General features: G+C 36.7%; 1 protein-coding gene across 7 annotated transcripts in view; it reads right to left on the bottom strand.

Moving 5' to 3' along the window:
- CHD7 (chromodomain helicase DNA binding protein 7) overlaps positions 1 to 17,517 on the bottom strand; it is a 188,677-nt gene that overhangs the window by 44,360 nt on the left and 126,800 nt on the right. For 6 of the 7 annotated variants that reach the window (XM_015145419.3, XM_015145423.3, XM_015145422.3 and 3 more), the window contains 6 exons: positions 14,908 to 14,963; positions 6,831 to 6,945; positions 3,215 to 3,298; positions 1,174 to 1,311; positions 956 to 1,077; positions 357 to 600 (listed from right to left, as the gene is read on the bottom strand). In XM_015145419.3, coding sequence (XP_015000905.2) covers positions 357 to 600; positions 956 to 1,077; positions 1,174 to 1,311; positions 3,215 to 3,298; positions 6,831 to 6,945; positions 14,908 to 14,963 — 759 coding nt within the window. Of the gene's footprint in view, positions 1 to 356; positions 601 to 955; positions 1,078 to 1,173; positions 1,312 to 3,214; positions 3,299 to 6,830; positions 6,946 to 13,798; positions 13,897 to 14,907; positions 14,964 to 17,517 lie in introns of those variants that run through there. The other variant, XM_015145424.3, reaches the window with a different exon arrangement.

The following is a 17,517-nucleotide window of genomic DNA, read 5'->3' as shown; positions in this document are numbered from 1 at the left end:
AAAATATTCTTTCTATTCACATTTAATATTACCATTTTTTGTTTAGTTTTCTCTTAGGCTTGCGAAATAAAACTAATTAACATATCAAAGCATTAAACAGATTTCAGTGATCATCCAAGGCAAAAAATTTCATTCCTTCTAATCTAATAATCAGAAAAATCAAAGCTATAAAAATAAAGAGCTGTTTTTTTAATCTATAGACACAGATAATACAAATGTAAATTGACTCAGATATCTAAAGCAAATTTCTCAATTTGGCAAAATTTAGGCCTTCCCAAGTCACCAAGACTTTGTTTTCTTTTAACACCTTAAAATGCACAGAATAAGCACACAGAATACAACCTGTGACAGTTTACCTGGGGATCTTTGAAGTACATTTCATACAACTGAATGGTCCGACGACTAGCTTGACTCCCATGATACACAACCACGTTCAACTCTGTCCAGGTTCGGAATTCCCTTTCCCAGTTGGGGATTGTGGACAATGGGGCAATTACTAAAAAAGGGCCATGGATTCCTTTCAAATATATCTCATAGAGAAATGTAATGGACTGGATAGTTTTTCCCAAACCCATTTCATCTGCTAAAATGCAGTTTCGCCTTTTGGAGGAAAATAAAGTACAAAAGTTTAATGAGTATGGATATGAGACACTGCTGTCATTTCACAAAATATATACCATTGTACTCACAAATGCATACTCAAAGGCTTTAGATGTTCTCTTAGATTCAACAAAATATATTTTCAAACAAAATTCTCAAAGAATAAAAATTATTTTACATACTTATATCAATCTCTGTTTAATATCTGTTAAATAAACGTTACATATATTTTCAATGCTTTTTAAAAAAGTTCTTATTAGAGTTAAAACATTAAGTTCTTTTTTATTATTTTCAACAACTAAAGGAAAGGAACTACAGATATATTTAAAAGTGAAGAAAAACTTGTTTTACATACATGTTGTACCAATTGAAAAGTAGCCAGTTTACTCCCTCCAACTGGTATTCCCTGAGTTTGTTATTGTTTTTATACTCCCTGGAACTCTCCGATTTCTTCCAATCATCAGCAGGAGGTCGCTCCTGTTTCAAATATAGTAAATCCCATTAGTGGTTTCCCAAAGACCACACCACTACGCTATTTTCAAATTAAATTCTCTACCATCAGCCAATTCTTACCACACGCTCTGTTTCCGGCTCCCTGGACATTAGTTTCTCAAACTCCTCGATCTTTGCTTGATCTATGTCCTGCCTCCGCTCCCATGTGCTGTCTTCATAAGGAAGTGAACACCACTTCACCAGATAGTGAGTCACAGGCTGGACCAGATTTAAATAAATCAGAATTGGATTAATTTGACCACATACATACACACACACATATATATGTGTGTATATGTATATATGTGTGTATATATGTGTATATATACACACACGTTTATACCTATACATATATACATATACATGTATACTTACATACACATTAAGGAAAAGCATGCTCTACTTCATTTATCAATAGACATTATCCTGGCATGAGTAAGTCTGAATTGACAAAAATTTAAAAACTATGGCCATAAAACAGCTGTTCCTAGTTAAGAGTCTCAAGTCTAAACAGGAAACAGTATTACTGGGTATTATCAGAACAAATTAGCCTTTTATCAAAATCATTGGTAAGTGATGTTCGAAAGCCAGGAAGTATAAAGAAATAGCTAGTAAACAGTAAAGCTGAATTTGAGATTTTTTTTTATCTGCACAAATCATTCATCAGGAGTTTGATTCAGACTTACATGGTAAATCATCTTAGCATATTTAAATGTTTACATAATTGGCTGGTTTCTTTAAAAATGAGACATACGGCCGGGCGCGGTGGCTCAAGCCTGTAATCCCAGCACTTTGGGAGGCCGAGACGGGTGGATCACGAGGTCAGGAGATCGAGACCATCCTGGCTAACATGGTGAAACCCCGTCTCTACTAAAAAATACAAAAAACTAGCCGGGTGATGTGACGGACACCTGTAGTCCCAGCTACTTGGGAGGCTGAGGCAGGAGAATGGCATGAACCCGGGAGGCGGAGCTTGCAGTGAGCTGAGATCCGGCCACTGCACTGCAGCCTGGGTGACAGAGCGAGACTCCGTCTCAAAAAAAAAAAAAAAAAAAAAAATGAGACATACACTTAAATTTATTAGGATCTCCACCTTTTCCTTAAAAAGAGTGATACTGTTTGTATCCAATCACACTAAAATAACGTATTTGAGCTTTAGAAGGGTGGAGCGCAAAATATTTCAGGTAATGCAGATCAACAGGATTTCCTTTGTCTCTCCTCTAGAAAACACTTGGGTTTGTTGACCTTCATTTCAGGACCAAAGTACGCTGACCTGGTCGTAATGTGAAAAATATTTGCTGTGCAATGTAAATATGCTATGAAACAATTTTTTGAAGTATAACTAAGGAAAACTAGAAAAGTAAAGATCATGTTACAGATATGGTCTTGGAAACATCATAGAGTGTCATGACACAGAGTTTGGAAGAAAATGGGAGTTCTTTGCAGACCCTTCCTAGACAAGCAAGATCCAAACACTGTATATATAAAATTCAATTTACATGGAGAAGCCAGGAAAGACAGAACTCATGGTGGGTGGGCACATCATTATCAAGACACAATACTCAGAAGTCACTACACTTGTCTTCATTCTTACTTCCCTATCAAATATCCCTTATAATCTCACAGAGTTTTGCAAAGCAAAATGAGAGTGTTGAGACTGGGATCTTTTAAGAGAAATAACGTCCATTAGCCTCTGTGCACTGCATTAAATGAATTCATCAACTTCACTAATGATGCCCAATTCTAAATAACCTTAAACTCCATTCTGCCACAAGAGACATTCAATTATATAAGGATACTTTGTGCTACATGACAGAATTATACCAAAATGTACTGAATTCTTTATCATATTGTGGAATTGTGCAAAACGTCAATGTGTTTCTTTCATATTGAAAATCAATTTTTTAAAAAGCTCTCAGACTAAACATAAAACATATTTAGCACTATTATTTATTAAGTCATAGAACTAATAACAAATCATTAAATTTCAGTTAAATTTAGGCCAAGTGTGTCATAGTCCAAGGCTCTGACCAAGACCAGGTCTAGGATTCTACCATCTTCTCTATAAACATGTATGGACTGCCTGAATCACCACTTCGTAATACAAATGATCTCCTGTTACCTCTCCCCGGTCATCTGTGCTACGTGCAAAGTCCATTATCCGGTCAACCTCCACATAATCTGGATTAAAAAGCTCATCCTCAATCTACACCAAAGGGGAAAAAAGAGTTAAAGGTTTATTTATTTCCCAAGATGAAATACTATTCCACTTTTCACCAAGCAATAATATTTTGGGTCATAGCAATACAACACTTAAATTTGCCAAATTCTATTATATTAATTGAAATGCTACAATTTAGCAAAATCATTCCCCATGAGGAAATCAGACTTCTCAGACTTTGTTAACTGGGTCTTTTAATTACCGTGTGAAACCTTTTACTGTGAGAGAATGTTTAAGAATATTTTAAATGAAGTGTGAAATTACAATTCACTAATGAGCAATCCAAAAAGCTTATGGCATGCGATGCATTTAGCATTCCTGAAACTACAGTTTGCAATGAAGAATCAGAGTCATGCAAAGTAAGTGTTACTTGGAATCTCATAACTCCTGGAGTTGTCCGATGCCTTTTAGCATCATTTACAAAATGTTATTCAAAAGCCAAATACACTGAAACCAGCTAATTTCATATTTTAGCATGATCAGAGTTTACAATGTTTGGTAGTATTTGTCAATCAATATTAGTACCTCATTTAGAATCACAGTCTTATCATTAATCTAAGTTTTCTAATGATTTACACTGAATATAGTGTGTTTAGGTAAAAGTATTAAGGATAAAGAAATAAGGCCTAAATAATTGGCTTATTTAACCAATATATTAAATAATCTTACAAAAGTAAAGTAATATTGCTGTTTGCAAAGGCATCTCATATAAAAGACTAGAATTTGGCTCAAAAAAAAGTTATAGGCTGGGTGCGGTGGCTCATGCCTGTAATCTCAGGACTTTGGGAGGCCAAGGCGGGCGGATCACGAGGTCAGGAGCTCAAGACCAGCCTGGCCAACGTGGTGAAACCCCGTCTCTACTAAAAATACAAAAAATTAGCTGGGTGTGATGGCAGGTGCCTGTAATCCCAGCTACTTGGGAGGCTGAGGCAGGAGAATCGCTTGAACTTGGGAGGCGGAGGTTGCAGTGAGCCGAGATCGCACCACTGCACTCCAGCCCGGGTGACAGAGCGACACTTTGTCTCAAAACAAAACAAAAAAAAAAAAAAAGAAAAGAAAAGAAAAAAAAGTTATAGACTAAGCCATACCCAAAAGAAGTTAGGGTCAGACAAGTTTCAGATGTTAGAAAACAAAAGACACATTTTATTATGTGTACCTCTCAATTAACTTATCAATAATATAACTGCATTAAAATATTTTGCAAAAGGCAAACTAGAAGTCACTTAGACACCATTCATATCCCTTGAATTGCAGGTTGAAAAGATAAGCAGTTCAGTCATTATCTGCTCAAGAGCAACAAACTGTCCCTGGCTACTCGGCCCTCTTAAAACACCCACTTGGGAAGCTTTGAACTGTGAATTATGAAACAGAAAGCAGAAACACAAATACATGTCTCAACTACCTCAGGCTTTTACACAGAGGTGATTAGTAAGGAAAAAAAAATCCATTGAAATGTTCAATTAATATAAAGTATTAGTATATTAATAAACTGGCTTTTCAAAAGCTTCTAGACTTAGGTAAACACACATGTTATCCATGTACAGCAGAAACACTTAAACTTTCTCAAAACCACGTTTTGATAGCAAAAATTCCCTCTAAGAAAACTTGTTCTTAAACACGAGCTTTCATAGTCAGTGCTGAATTAAAATCCTTAACTTTTCCTAAACATTTCTACCCTTTAAGTGAGTAATCTGCGGCATCACACATGTGATGAAATTTCCAGTCTAAATGATGTTTTTGAATAGAGATTTTTAGTTGCAGCAGGCTTGTAAGGCAGCCTAAGTAGAAACAAAGAAGTAAAAGCAGCTGAAACTGAAAATCTTAAAGCAGAACAGCCATGGAACACTTGAAGCCATGATCATGTATGGGATGAAACAAATGGGGGCACGTGCATTTTCATGTGTAAAAGAGAGGGAGGAAGGGGATTGCCATCCTTCTCTGCTAACTCCCACTCAAGACAGAAACTAAGATTTCTAGCTGACAAGTTACCAGGTAAATAATGTACATTCAACTTTGGTATGTATAGCTAGGGCTAGGCACAATTTCCTAAAGACTGTGTGACTACAGGAGACAGAATACAAATAAACTTAATAAACAGGACCAGGATTTAGGAATGGGGGGAAAGCTACCATTGTGCTTCTGCCTGTCTCCCTCCCCCTGGCCCACAGAAAAGGTCAGCAGAACATATGGTGTCTCCTTCTAAAAGGAGGCTAATGATTTCAGCTCATCCAATGTCCCAAAAATTCAACTCTGATTTCTTAAGAAGGGCATGAAAAATAGAATCTCATAGCATTGTTCTCAAAATCAAATATTAAGATTCTTTCTTCAAAAGAATTTTCCTCCAAGTTCTTTGAAGAATCTTAATATTCTCCAAGATCTATGAATTGAGTCACATTCGAGTAACCCCATTCCACTCAGTCCGAACCACTGCACTGCCAAAAATGCTGCACACTCAGAGTGCCAGGGGTAGTGATGCAGACATGTGTCCAGTAAAAGAACAACCACATGATCTCCCATCGAACGCAGACTTTACCATAGGCCAGTTGGGATCATGGAAATAAAAACCCAGAAGAACACAGACTTGTTACCTGATAGTATAAGGATTTTATGACATAAAAGTACTAAGTGTTCTTCTGTCCCACTTTCCTTCATCTCCAAAAAGGGGTGGCAGTGCAAAGCAGGTTGTTAAACAGATACTATTTTGCATCAAATTGTATGCTTCTTTACATAAAGTCTACATTCTGTCAACTCTTTTATGAAAAGAGGAACTAATAAATCAGCAAGTCTTATCTTTCAATGTTAGGGTTTTTCTTTTATCTACTTGAGGCTGTTAAGTGAAACCAAATTGACGATCAAAAGTCCAGAGACCCTAGTAAGCAGCTTGTGAAAGCACTTTTAAAAAAATGTAACTACTATACTGCGGAGGCAGAGGGCAGAACTGGCACTTCTAGTAAATGCAGATGTTCTTCCCTGACATACTATTGCTGTATTTCCAGACTGATACCTGGGATAAAGGGACACAGGCAAAGATATTATTACCAGTTTCTATGCTACAACACAGCATTTGCGAAAATGAGTTTAGTGAACTCTCTGTGATTAGGCATTGACTTGAACAAAATAAATTTGCCACATACTTTCCCCAACACAAGTTAAGCTTTTGTATCTTACTTAGAACTTGTACTTAACATTTACTGTAGAGTTCTTAACCTGCTAAATCTCAATAGAACTTCTGTCCACTTAATTTCATCGCCTACTAACTGTACTTTCATTATAAGACTTTTATCATACCATCACCACTATTTCCACATAATATCATAAGGACCCATATCTTCTAGCCTAAGCAACAGGAAGAATGAGAAATTTCCTGTTTACAAATTTGTTAGCAAGAACCAGTTACCAATATGCAAGTAACAGCCCCAAATGAGACTATTTTTTCTTAATTCACGGAACTAAAATTTTAAATTTAGAACATTTTAATAAAGTAAATACTTTGGAAAAGTAAGCAGGTATTTCGTACCTCTGAAAGGAACTTGTTCTGGCCCTGCTTTGCCTTAAATCGTTTAATTTTTTGCTGAATTCTCTTATCTTTTTCCAGGTCTTCTACGGATGCCCACTGACAATGAAGATAAGAGCTGAAAGAACAAAATAATATCCTTGAAATATGTAGAATATAATTAATCCGTTATTATGTCTTATTCAAAAAAGTCAACTAAACAGATAATTAAAATAACCTGCTTAATTACTCATTAAGGCTGCTGAGCAACATTTAATATACCCAATAATGTTTAGAATAAGAAGAGAAACTCAATATTAGTGCCTAAAATTTGCCTTCTGTCCTAAGCCTCCAGCTCTCTTACCAGCTACCAACGGAGAGAGACAGTGACAGAGACAGAGAGAGAGAAAGAGAGACAGACAGACACAAGAGACAGAGAGAGAATGGCCTAATAACAATCTATTTCCATAAGTGAATGGGTTACACTTCAACATAAAATTAGCACTACAGGGTGGCCTTAATTCTGAATTTATACTTTGAATCTCCTACCATTGAGAAATAGGTTTTTATCAAGTTAAAATAATTCAAATTTAAAACAGCAGTTTCTTTGGAGATAAGAGGTGTAGGGTACCCTAGAGTCATCCAAGGCCTATCATACTGGTCCCAAAGGGAAACCTAACCTGGTTCTTCTAGAACAATCTAGGAGGAAAGAACCACTGTTTGCTCCTGGAACACTGGGCCATGCCCCTAACCAGCTCTTTATCAGTTGCTGGTCTCCCAGGTTGTGTTCCTCCAGGCGTTCTGCAATGATATCCCTTGGTCCCCTGTGAATGTTTCACTTGCTATCATCTGTACCTGCACGAGGCAACCCCCACCCCCGGCCTCGCCACCCCCTGCTCTGAGCATGTATGGTGTCTTCCCTCACCTGAACTGGAATACATTTGTACTTCCCTTTTCTTCTCCAACACTCACAGGTACACAGTTAATGTTTTATGGCAACTCTGACATTCTTTTGTTTAGTTCTTCAATATTATTTTGTCCCATCACCCTCTCCCTGCCCTTCAAATAGCCTTGACAGCCTCTTATTTCTCTTTCTGGTGATGACATTAAAAAGAAATTATATGCTTGAATATATATATCTCTTTCAGAATCAACATACTAGTACTCTTAGAAATTGTGCTTTAGTTCACAGAAGTCAGAAGTTTAAAACAAGTAAAAAATTATACAACCATTACAAATTTTTCAAAAATGATTCATGATAAAGGAAATGCTTATGATATTAAGTAACACATAACCGATAACCATGTCTAATACGATTTTCAAAGATAGGACTCATTTAGTCCTTCTATAATTGAGGGAGAATAGGATTTTAAATACATATGAGTTATATAGCTATGAATTGATATAAATGCTATATACACACACAGAAAATATACTAGATAAAACTGTATCAAAATGCTAATACAGGTTGACCATCCCAAATGTGAAAATCCAAAAGTCAAAATGCTCTAAAACTCGAAACTTTTTGAGCACCAACATGATACTTGAAGGAAATGCTCAATGGAGCATTTTGGATTTCAGATTTGGGATGTTTAACTACTAAAGTATAATGCAAATATTCCAAATTTGAAAAAATCAAAAATTCAAAACACTTCTGATCTCAACCATTCCAGATAAGAGATACTCAACCTGTATTGATTATTTCTGGGTACTAGGACTGCAAGTATTTTATTTTCTGCTTTCAACTTGTAGTTTCCAAATTTCCAATAAATAATATGCAATACTGTCATAATCAGAAACACATATTATATGAGGCAGCCAGATCACCTGAGGCCAGGAGTTTGAGACCAGCCTGACCAATATGGTGAAACCCCAACTCTATTAAAAAATACAAAAATCAGCTAGGCCGTGGTGGCATGTGCCTGTAATCCCAGTGACTCAGGAGGCTGAGGTGGGGAAATTGCTTGAACCCCAGAGGTGGAGGTTGCAGTGAGCTGAGATCATGCCACTGCATTCAAGCCTGGGCGACAGAGGGAGACCCTGTTCCCCCTGCCACACATACACAAAAAGAAACACATATTATAAAAATAATCTGCTCTAGTCTCCAAATTATTTGACAGAAAAAGGCACAAGTGCGGTCAGTCAGTATTCTTGTCTTGGCTGAGGTGCAAAAGCCTTCAAAGCATCACCTGTGTAGCCTTGAACCGGACACAGGCATATATGCAAGTGGCTCCAGCCCTGCTTTATCTGCTATAAACTGGGATGAAACTTTTAGTGGGACTCTGCTTTCTAGACCCTGATGATAACCCACTCTGGAGGCTTAGTCAGGAAGAAGAGGAAGGAAGAATAAAGGGTCAAAAATAGACTGCTTTGTCTTAATCGATTAAGGCAAGAGAAAGTTCTAACTGAACTAGAACTAAATTTTTTTTTAAAGTTATGAAGAAGTAAATGTAAGAAAAATATTATGAAGCTAATAAGAAATAATCTGAAGTAGGCCCTACAGATAATAAAGTTTATGGTCACTTTGGAAAACAAAATTTCATTTAAAAATAAAATGTAATGACTATGAAACAGGTATACATTTACACCTAATCTTGACAGTTTAAAAAAAAAAAAAAAAGAAAGTGCATATCCCTTACCCATATCAGTGCAAAGTAGTAAATATTTATATTTATAAATAAATATAAGTAAAATATTAACAAACACGACTCCACATCACATTAAGAAAATAATACGTCATGACCAAGTAGTTATTTCAGGAATGCAAGGTTGGTTCAATATTAGGAAATTCACTAAAAATACACAATATTAATATATCTAAGGAGAAAAATCACACAGTTATTTCTATTGACATGGAAAAAACATTTGATGAAATTTAACACCCATAATGGATTTTTTAAAACTTAGGAAGACAGGAATTGATAGGTATTTTGTTAACACATATTTGAAGATTTTAGTTCTAAAGACAAGATCTTACTAAATGAAGAAACACCACAGTTTTCCACAAAAATCAGAAAGCATGGATACCTACTATCTCCACTATTATTCAATATTGTATTTGAGGTTATTAGCCAATGTCACTGACAAGTCAAAACAATAAGAGACATAATAATTAGAAAATAATAAGTAAAGCTATCTCTGTTTGCAGATTATATGATCAGGTACCTGGAAAACCCTAGAGAATCAATTAGAAAACTAATTCAAATAATAAAATAATACAGCAATGTAGCAGAATATAAAATTAGCATACAGAAGCCAACAAATTGTCTTCATTCACAACAACAATTACCAATAAGGAGATATGTTACAGAAAACCTCTTTCACAATACCAACAAAGATAAAATACTTAGCAATAAATTTAATTAAAAATGTGTAAAATTTGTATAAGAAAATATTTAAAACTCTTATAAGACACAAAAGTAGAACTGGACCACTGAAAAGACATCATTTTCACACTGTGTAACTCAACATCATACATCATACAGTTGTAAATTTAACACAATGTAAATAAATAAAATGCAAACAGGCATTTATATGGGGCTAAACAATACTAAATTTTATATATAAAAATAAACATGCAAGAATATCCAGGAAAACATTAAAAGAGAAAAGCTACTAGGGAAATAGATCTACCAGATACTAAAACACACTCTAAAGACTCCCTAAGTAAACAGTGTGGTATTGGCTTATAAATAGACAAGCAGTTCAAAGGCATAAAGTACAGATAAATTAAAAAATAAATAAAATAAAAAAAACTTTAGGACATAATAAAGTTTGGATCTCAAATCACTTGAGTCAAAAATTGACTCTTTTTTTTTTTCTTTCTTTTTTTTTGAGATGGAGTCTCACACTGTCGCCCAGCTGGAGTGCAGTGGTGCGATCTTGGCTCACTGCAACCTCTGCCTCCCAGGTTCAAGTGACTCTCCTGCCTCAGTCTCCCGAGTAGCTGGGATTACAGGTGCCTGCCACCATGCTCGGCTAATTTTTTGTATTTTTAGTAGAGATGGGTTTCACTATGTTGGCCAGGCTGGTCTCAAGCTCCCGACCTCATGATCAGCCCACCTTGGCCTCCCAAAGTGCTGGGATTACAGGCATGAGCCACTGCACCTGGCCAAAAATTGACTCTTTAATAATGGTGCTAGAATAACAATTGAAAAAAATTAATTTAGAGCCATGACTTACACAATACACAAGAATAAACACCAAATGGATCAGGCACCTAAAGAGATAAAATGAAACCACAAGGAAAGCATGGACAAATTCCTCTGTAATCTGGATATAGGGAAAGGCTTTCTAGCTATGACACAAAAGCTAGAAACAATAAAAGAAAAAACTAATAAATCTGACTGTACAAAAAATTTTAATGGACAATGCAATAAGCACCATAAAGTCAAAAGACAATTGAAACCGAGAAAAGATAGCTGCAACCCAGATAAAGAACTAATATCCCTTATATATAAAGAGCTCTTAAAAGTTAAGAGCATGACAGAAAATGAGCAAAAGACACAGACAACTGACAAAGCAAGATGTAAAAAGTGACCATTAAACTTATGAAAAGGTGTTCTTATTCACAGTAAGAGAAAATGCTAATTAAAACCTCAACTGAAATACAATTTCTTACAAAAATTAAAAAGTAAAACAGCACACTATATTAGAAAGATTGTGGGGAAATAGGTATTCGCATACATTTCTGACAGGAACACAAATTCATACAATCTGAAGGAAGGGAATTTGGCAGTATCTCTCAAAAATACATACATGTTTGCCTTTTGTATCTAGCAAACCCCCTTCTGGGAATTCACCTGGAAGCCATGCCTCCAACAACTTGAAAATAGAGAGATATGTATGAGAATATATATTGTAGCATTATCTGTAATTGGAAAACATCAGAAGCCACTTACACACCCACATACACAGGAGGTTGGTTGAATGATTATGGCACAGTCATGCAATGGAATACTATACAGCTGAAACAAAGAATGAGGAGGACCCCTATGAACTGAGGTAGAGTGATTTCCAGAATGTGATGTGAAAAAAAGCAAAGCACAAAAATATACTAACAGTACACCAATTTCTTTTTTTGTAAGAAAGAAGAAGAAATCATACCTGCATGCTCAGGCCAAATTTTACAGAAAGGATAAACCTGGGATTAGTAAGGAAGCAAGCAGGAATGGGGTGGAAAGGAAGGGAGGACTACACTTCTTTTTTGTATAGTTCTAACTTTTGTAACATATTAATATTTCACAAACTTGGAAAACAATAAAAATCAACAAGCAGGGGCTAAAATGGAATACAAATACAAACCAAAACTAAGGAAACACACTGTGTATCAAATAAATCATGAGGCCCCAACCTTTTTGGCACTAGGGACCAGTTTCATGGAAAACCTAGATCCCTCGCATGCACAGTTCACAATAGGGTTCACGTTCCTATGAGAATCTAATGCCGTGCTGATCTGACAAGAGGCAGAGCTCAGGTGATAATGGTTAGTCGCCTGCCGCTCACCTCCTGCTGTACGGCCAGGTTCCTAACAGGACACTGACCAGTACTGATCCACGGCCTGGGGACTGGGCACGCCTGAAATAAGTAACAAACCACACTGGTGGGGTAGGAAAGGAGAATAACCAACCTAAGGAAATTTTGGATAAAGTTTTAGTCCCTATGCCCTCAAACTAAAGACAAAAAACTAAGCAAATATAGGCTTCTTTTTCACAGAAATATGGACTAGTAATTCTGAAATCACTTCCTATATATGTTAGGACTGACAAAAAAGCAAATATAAAAAATAAAAGAGCCAGGTTTACTCTGGTTGAAGACGGGAATTACTAATATTAAAGGGGAAAGGAGAGAACAAACTGAGCTGCTGAAATAGTACTGTAAGCATCAATATATAGGCATTGTTTTTGCTGTTGTGTTGGAGAGGTAGGTAAATATGTGTGTGTATATGATAAACAGATAAGTGTGTGTGTAACTCGATATATGTATGTATATATACACACACACAGACATACATACACACACACACGTGTACACTCTCCCAGTCCCATCCACTGAGAGGCACTAGAAGCAATAATTCCTCAGCAACAAGGAACACCTAAAGCCCAAATCTTGGTTTCTCAGTGCCCCCCGTTCACTGAAAACAACCAAGCCTTCTTGGAGAAGTAACTGATTCCATAACTAAAACAGGGAAGTTACAAGACGAGCCTGGAACATCCTCTGGTGCCAGAAAGCAAGAAAGTGTTCAAAGAAAAATGAAGACAAGGCAAAAGGACACAAGAGCCAGTCTGAAGGGGCTCCCACTGGCCAAACCTGGTATAATGTGGGCAAAGTAAATACTACAACAGTAAAGGGTTATAATCCCTTGAATAAAATGAGAAGCCACAAGTCCACTCAGCTATAAATTAACAAATGGACAAGAGGGTAAAGCTCTTCCCTACAGTAAAACCCAACCAATCAATGTAGAAGAAATGATGGAATTAGTAAATCATCCCTTCGCAACCATTACCATATTTAAGTCTTAAAGTACCTTTCCAGAAGACACACATTAACTACAAAAAGAAAAACAGAAATTCTTTGTACTATTTTTACAATTTTTCTATAAATGTGAAATTGTGTACAAATATAAGGCTAACAAAAACTCGTAGTTTTATGGAAATCTTCTCTTAGCTCTCAATAACAACAGTCAGAAAAGCTATTTTTTTTTTTTTCCAAAACTCCCTTTACCTCATCTCAAATGACTTTTGAGAAGGGCTAGAGTCTCCTGGTCTGGCAGTGCCACCTGGTCAGGAACTCGGAGCCCATCTCTGGGGTCACTAACAGGCTGACTGGAAGGAGGCAGCTCAGGCCTCACTGTCACACACTGATCTGGAGGTCTCTCTGGTAGTACCATTATTTTGGTGATTGATATTTGAACTCCTATGCTCTTGTTTCAATTTGGTAAATCTACAAGGGAACTCTCTCCCTTTGGTTTACTTAGTTTACCTCCTCCTTACCATAGGAAATCGTGTTGTAGGCATAATTTCCACATGTGTAAACTGACATGCTCTGAGGACAAAAGAATGACGACAGTTAACATTTTCCGAGCATTTTTAAAATTGTCAGACTGTATTTCATTGAACTCTCATGATAAAACTGATAGAGATTTCTTTATCTTTTTACTTGATAAAAGGTTTTACTCACAACTTCTTCAGAAGCGCATCAATCTATTAACAGTGCCAACTACAACAAGAATGATAGAAAACCCATGGCACCTGATGCTTTGATTTTCTAGGGTGGGGTAAATTTTCTGAGGCTGTTTTCACAGCAACTCACAAAAGCCTCTCTTTAAAGCCCTAAGAATGTATTAATATGGTGGTTTAGTCCTTTGTCTTAAAAGGGGTAAAAAAATAAATTTAATGTTTACATTATCAATGAACATTTTGTCCTTGTTCTGTGATTGTTATTTAGGTTACAAAATGGCCTCAGTCGTCTTCAGCAGAATGATTACTGACTCTGAAAACACCCTAGCTCATCGCAATGTCTGTCTGGGCCAGGTGTACTGCTTACAACAGAATCTACAAGGACAACAACTCACTGTGTTTTTCAATTCAGATTTTTAGTTATGAATTCAAATCTACTAAATAAATACCAAAAACAAACAAAAATAGATAAACCTATAGCTCACTGCATTTTAGAACCTGAGTGATGCCATGGTTCTCTAGAACTTTCATTCCACAGGAGAGTTCTTGTGTCTAGGGCCTTGCACCCTATGCACAGGTGAAGGGACGAAGTGTAGCCCCACAGGGTAGAATTCATGATCAGAGGACAGGGAAATACTGCTTTATTCATTTTTCTATTATTGTAGAAGTTTTTATCCTCTCTAAAAAAATACTTATTGATTATATACGGAAGTTAGTCAACTTTTACACCAATTACACATTTTCCAGAAAAATTCACAAAATATCAAACATACAAAAGTTAGTTAAAAAATGGCATCCCAGGCCATGATGACTAAAGAAATCATACCAAAGTTTCTTAATTCACCAACTTAAAAAAAAAAAATGGTTGCTTACTACTTGGAAAATATAGCCCCCCAATAAAAACAAAATCACAATTTACTTACAAGTTTTTGTATTTCACATAGAATTCCTCAATTTCTACCTCCTCTCCAGATTCCTTCTGCAACAAAAGAAAATTTCAGGCACATACTTAAAACCATCTACTACAATATTTTAAAAGTAATGATTTACTCCCATATGAGCACAAAACAGGACTGAGAAGAGCAGCACAGGCCCTTCATGTAAGATGAGCACGCTGTGAGCTGGGAGGCGGCCAGGGCCACGGAGACTGCCACGCTCAGGCCCATGCACGCACCTCTGCCCGACGTGCAAGAGCTTCTAAGACATGAATCACTTTAACTCCTCCCTAACCACATGCAGCTTCATTCACAACAACCTGACCCCAAATTTGGCTTTCTGCCAAACCCACAGTGTTAAGTAGACGCCAAGTGTACCATTTTCTCAGGCAGCAGCCAATTAGCAACTGCTCTCCTGAATGCCATATGTATTATTTTTGGCTGCCTCATGGCAACTTTACATTGTGGGTTTTGTAATGTTTTAAAATATTTAAAAGACATTTATTTCTCCATATACTTAATAACTCTAAACAAGAAACCATATAAAACTAAACCTTGTTCTTATGCTATAATTTCAGTGCATCACTATTCATAGTTTCACTCAATGGTACAATTAAAATCTCTCAGACAAGATGTCTCACACACATAGCAGCCAAATAAAATTAACACTCCAAATACTACATTTAGGTAAGGTTAAAATTGTGATACATGTCAGCCAAATCAAGAGTTTTCAGTAGTAAGATTATCTATAATATCTCCCTTGATCCTACCTGCTGTAGTGTATGCAGAAGTTAATGTTCAGATGATATTTTAGGCATCTCTTTTTATTCCCCTTTTGGTTTTAGGCTCTTAAGCAAGTCATAATATGTAATTTCCTTCTGGAACATTTGATCAGATAAATCAGGGATCTAAAATATAAACACCACCTACAGATGTTTGGGGATTGCTTTTATACTCTTACAAGAGACCCCAAGCCTGCCTTGAGGGTCATGTATGGCTGTTTAGCCACCTCCAAAATGCTTCGAAGAAAATCAAGGCAAGTAGGAACATGGCAAAGAACAAACGAAAGAGCAAAGGCTTCTACTGGATAACAGACGGGCACAGATCTATTCAAAGGTACTAGTCCCCTCAATCTCTAACCTTCAAACTATTTTCAAAGATTGTGAACTTAAACTTTTCTTTGAAACTCTCACTTATAACAGTTAAACCTAATTTTTTTTCTTTCTTTTCCGAGATAGGATTTGCTTTGTTACCCAGGCTTGAGTGAAGTGGTGCAAACATGGCTCACTGCAACCTCAACCTCCCAGGCTCAAGAAACCCTCCTGCCTCAGCAACCCCTGCGCCTCCCTGCCACCTCCCCAAGTAGCTGAGACTACAGGTACACACCACCATGCTCAGCTAATTTTGTATTTTCTGTAGGCTGGGTTTTACACCATGTTGCCCAGGCTGGTCTCAAACTCTTAGGCTCAAGCAATCCCTCCGTCTCAGCCTCCCAAAGTGATGTGATTAAGCCACTGCACCCAGCTAAACCTATATTTTAAGTAGTTTTGGCCTGTCTAGAAATCATCAAAAGGAGTCTGGACATGCAGGAGTCGTCAATATCTATTAATATCTGGTTGTGCCCTAATGGATCTATGAAAGGTGATAACTATAAAGTATTATTTTAAACTAATGTATTCAGAACGCCTTCTATGTCATAGACTTTTAGTTATCCAAAATAAAAATAAATGTTTGTTGGATGGCTTCAAGAACCAGCAACATAAATGGAACATGGAATTAATTTGTAAATAAATACTATCAAGTTCAAGTGGCAATCCATCCAAGACCCACCCTACTTTTTTCTCTAGTCTTAATATTTCCCCATTCTACTTCCATTTCTTTTTCTTTTTCTTTCTTTCTTTTTTTTTTTTCCTTGAGATGGAGTCTTGCTCTTCTCTGTTACCCAGGGTGGAGTGCAGTGGCGCAATCTTGGCTTACTGCATGCTCCTCCTCCCAGGTTCACACCATTCTCCTGCCTCAGCCTCCCGAGTAGCTGGGACTACAGGCCCCGCCACCATGCCCTGCTAATTTTTTTTGTATTTTTAATAGAGACGAGGTTTCACCATGTTTGCCAGGATGGTCTTGATCTGACCTCCTGATCCGCCCGCCTCGGCCTCCCAAAGTGCTGGGATTACAGGCTTGAGCCACGGCACCCGGCCTCCCATTTCAAGATATATAATCTTTATAGAGAACCAGACATTCCAGCAGAAAGACAAAAAGATAGTAGATGATCAGGGAAAAAGAGAAGCAAGAAGCAAGGATGAAACTAGATCCTTTGATTCTTCACACAGCATTACCATGAAATTCAAATCAAGAATGGAACTCAAAGGTCTGAGCTTTTGCCCTTCTGATAATAATTATAATTTTTCAATTTTGAAGGCATTTTCAAAACCATGTATCATTTATATAACTGATATATGTTATAAATCATAAACAAGATTTATCATGTCTATGCTCTTATTATTTCTCCTGATTCTTCTATCTGATCTTTTCTCTCATACTGTCCCTTTCCTTCTCATTCTAAATGGTCTCATCATCCCATAATTCTAAGTGGGCACC

This window comes from Macaca mulatta, chromosome 8, assembly GCF_049350105.2.
Source record: "Macaca mulatta isolate MMU2019108-1 chromosome 8, T2T-MMU8v2.0, whole genome shotgun sequence".
NCBI classification, from domain to species: domain Eukaryota; kingdom Metazoa; phylum Chordata; class Mammalia; order Primates; family Cercopithecidae; genus Macaca; species Macaca mulatta.
This window is presented reverse-complemented; position numbering and strand designations above follow the sequence as displayed.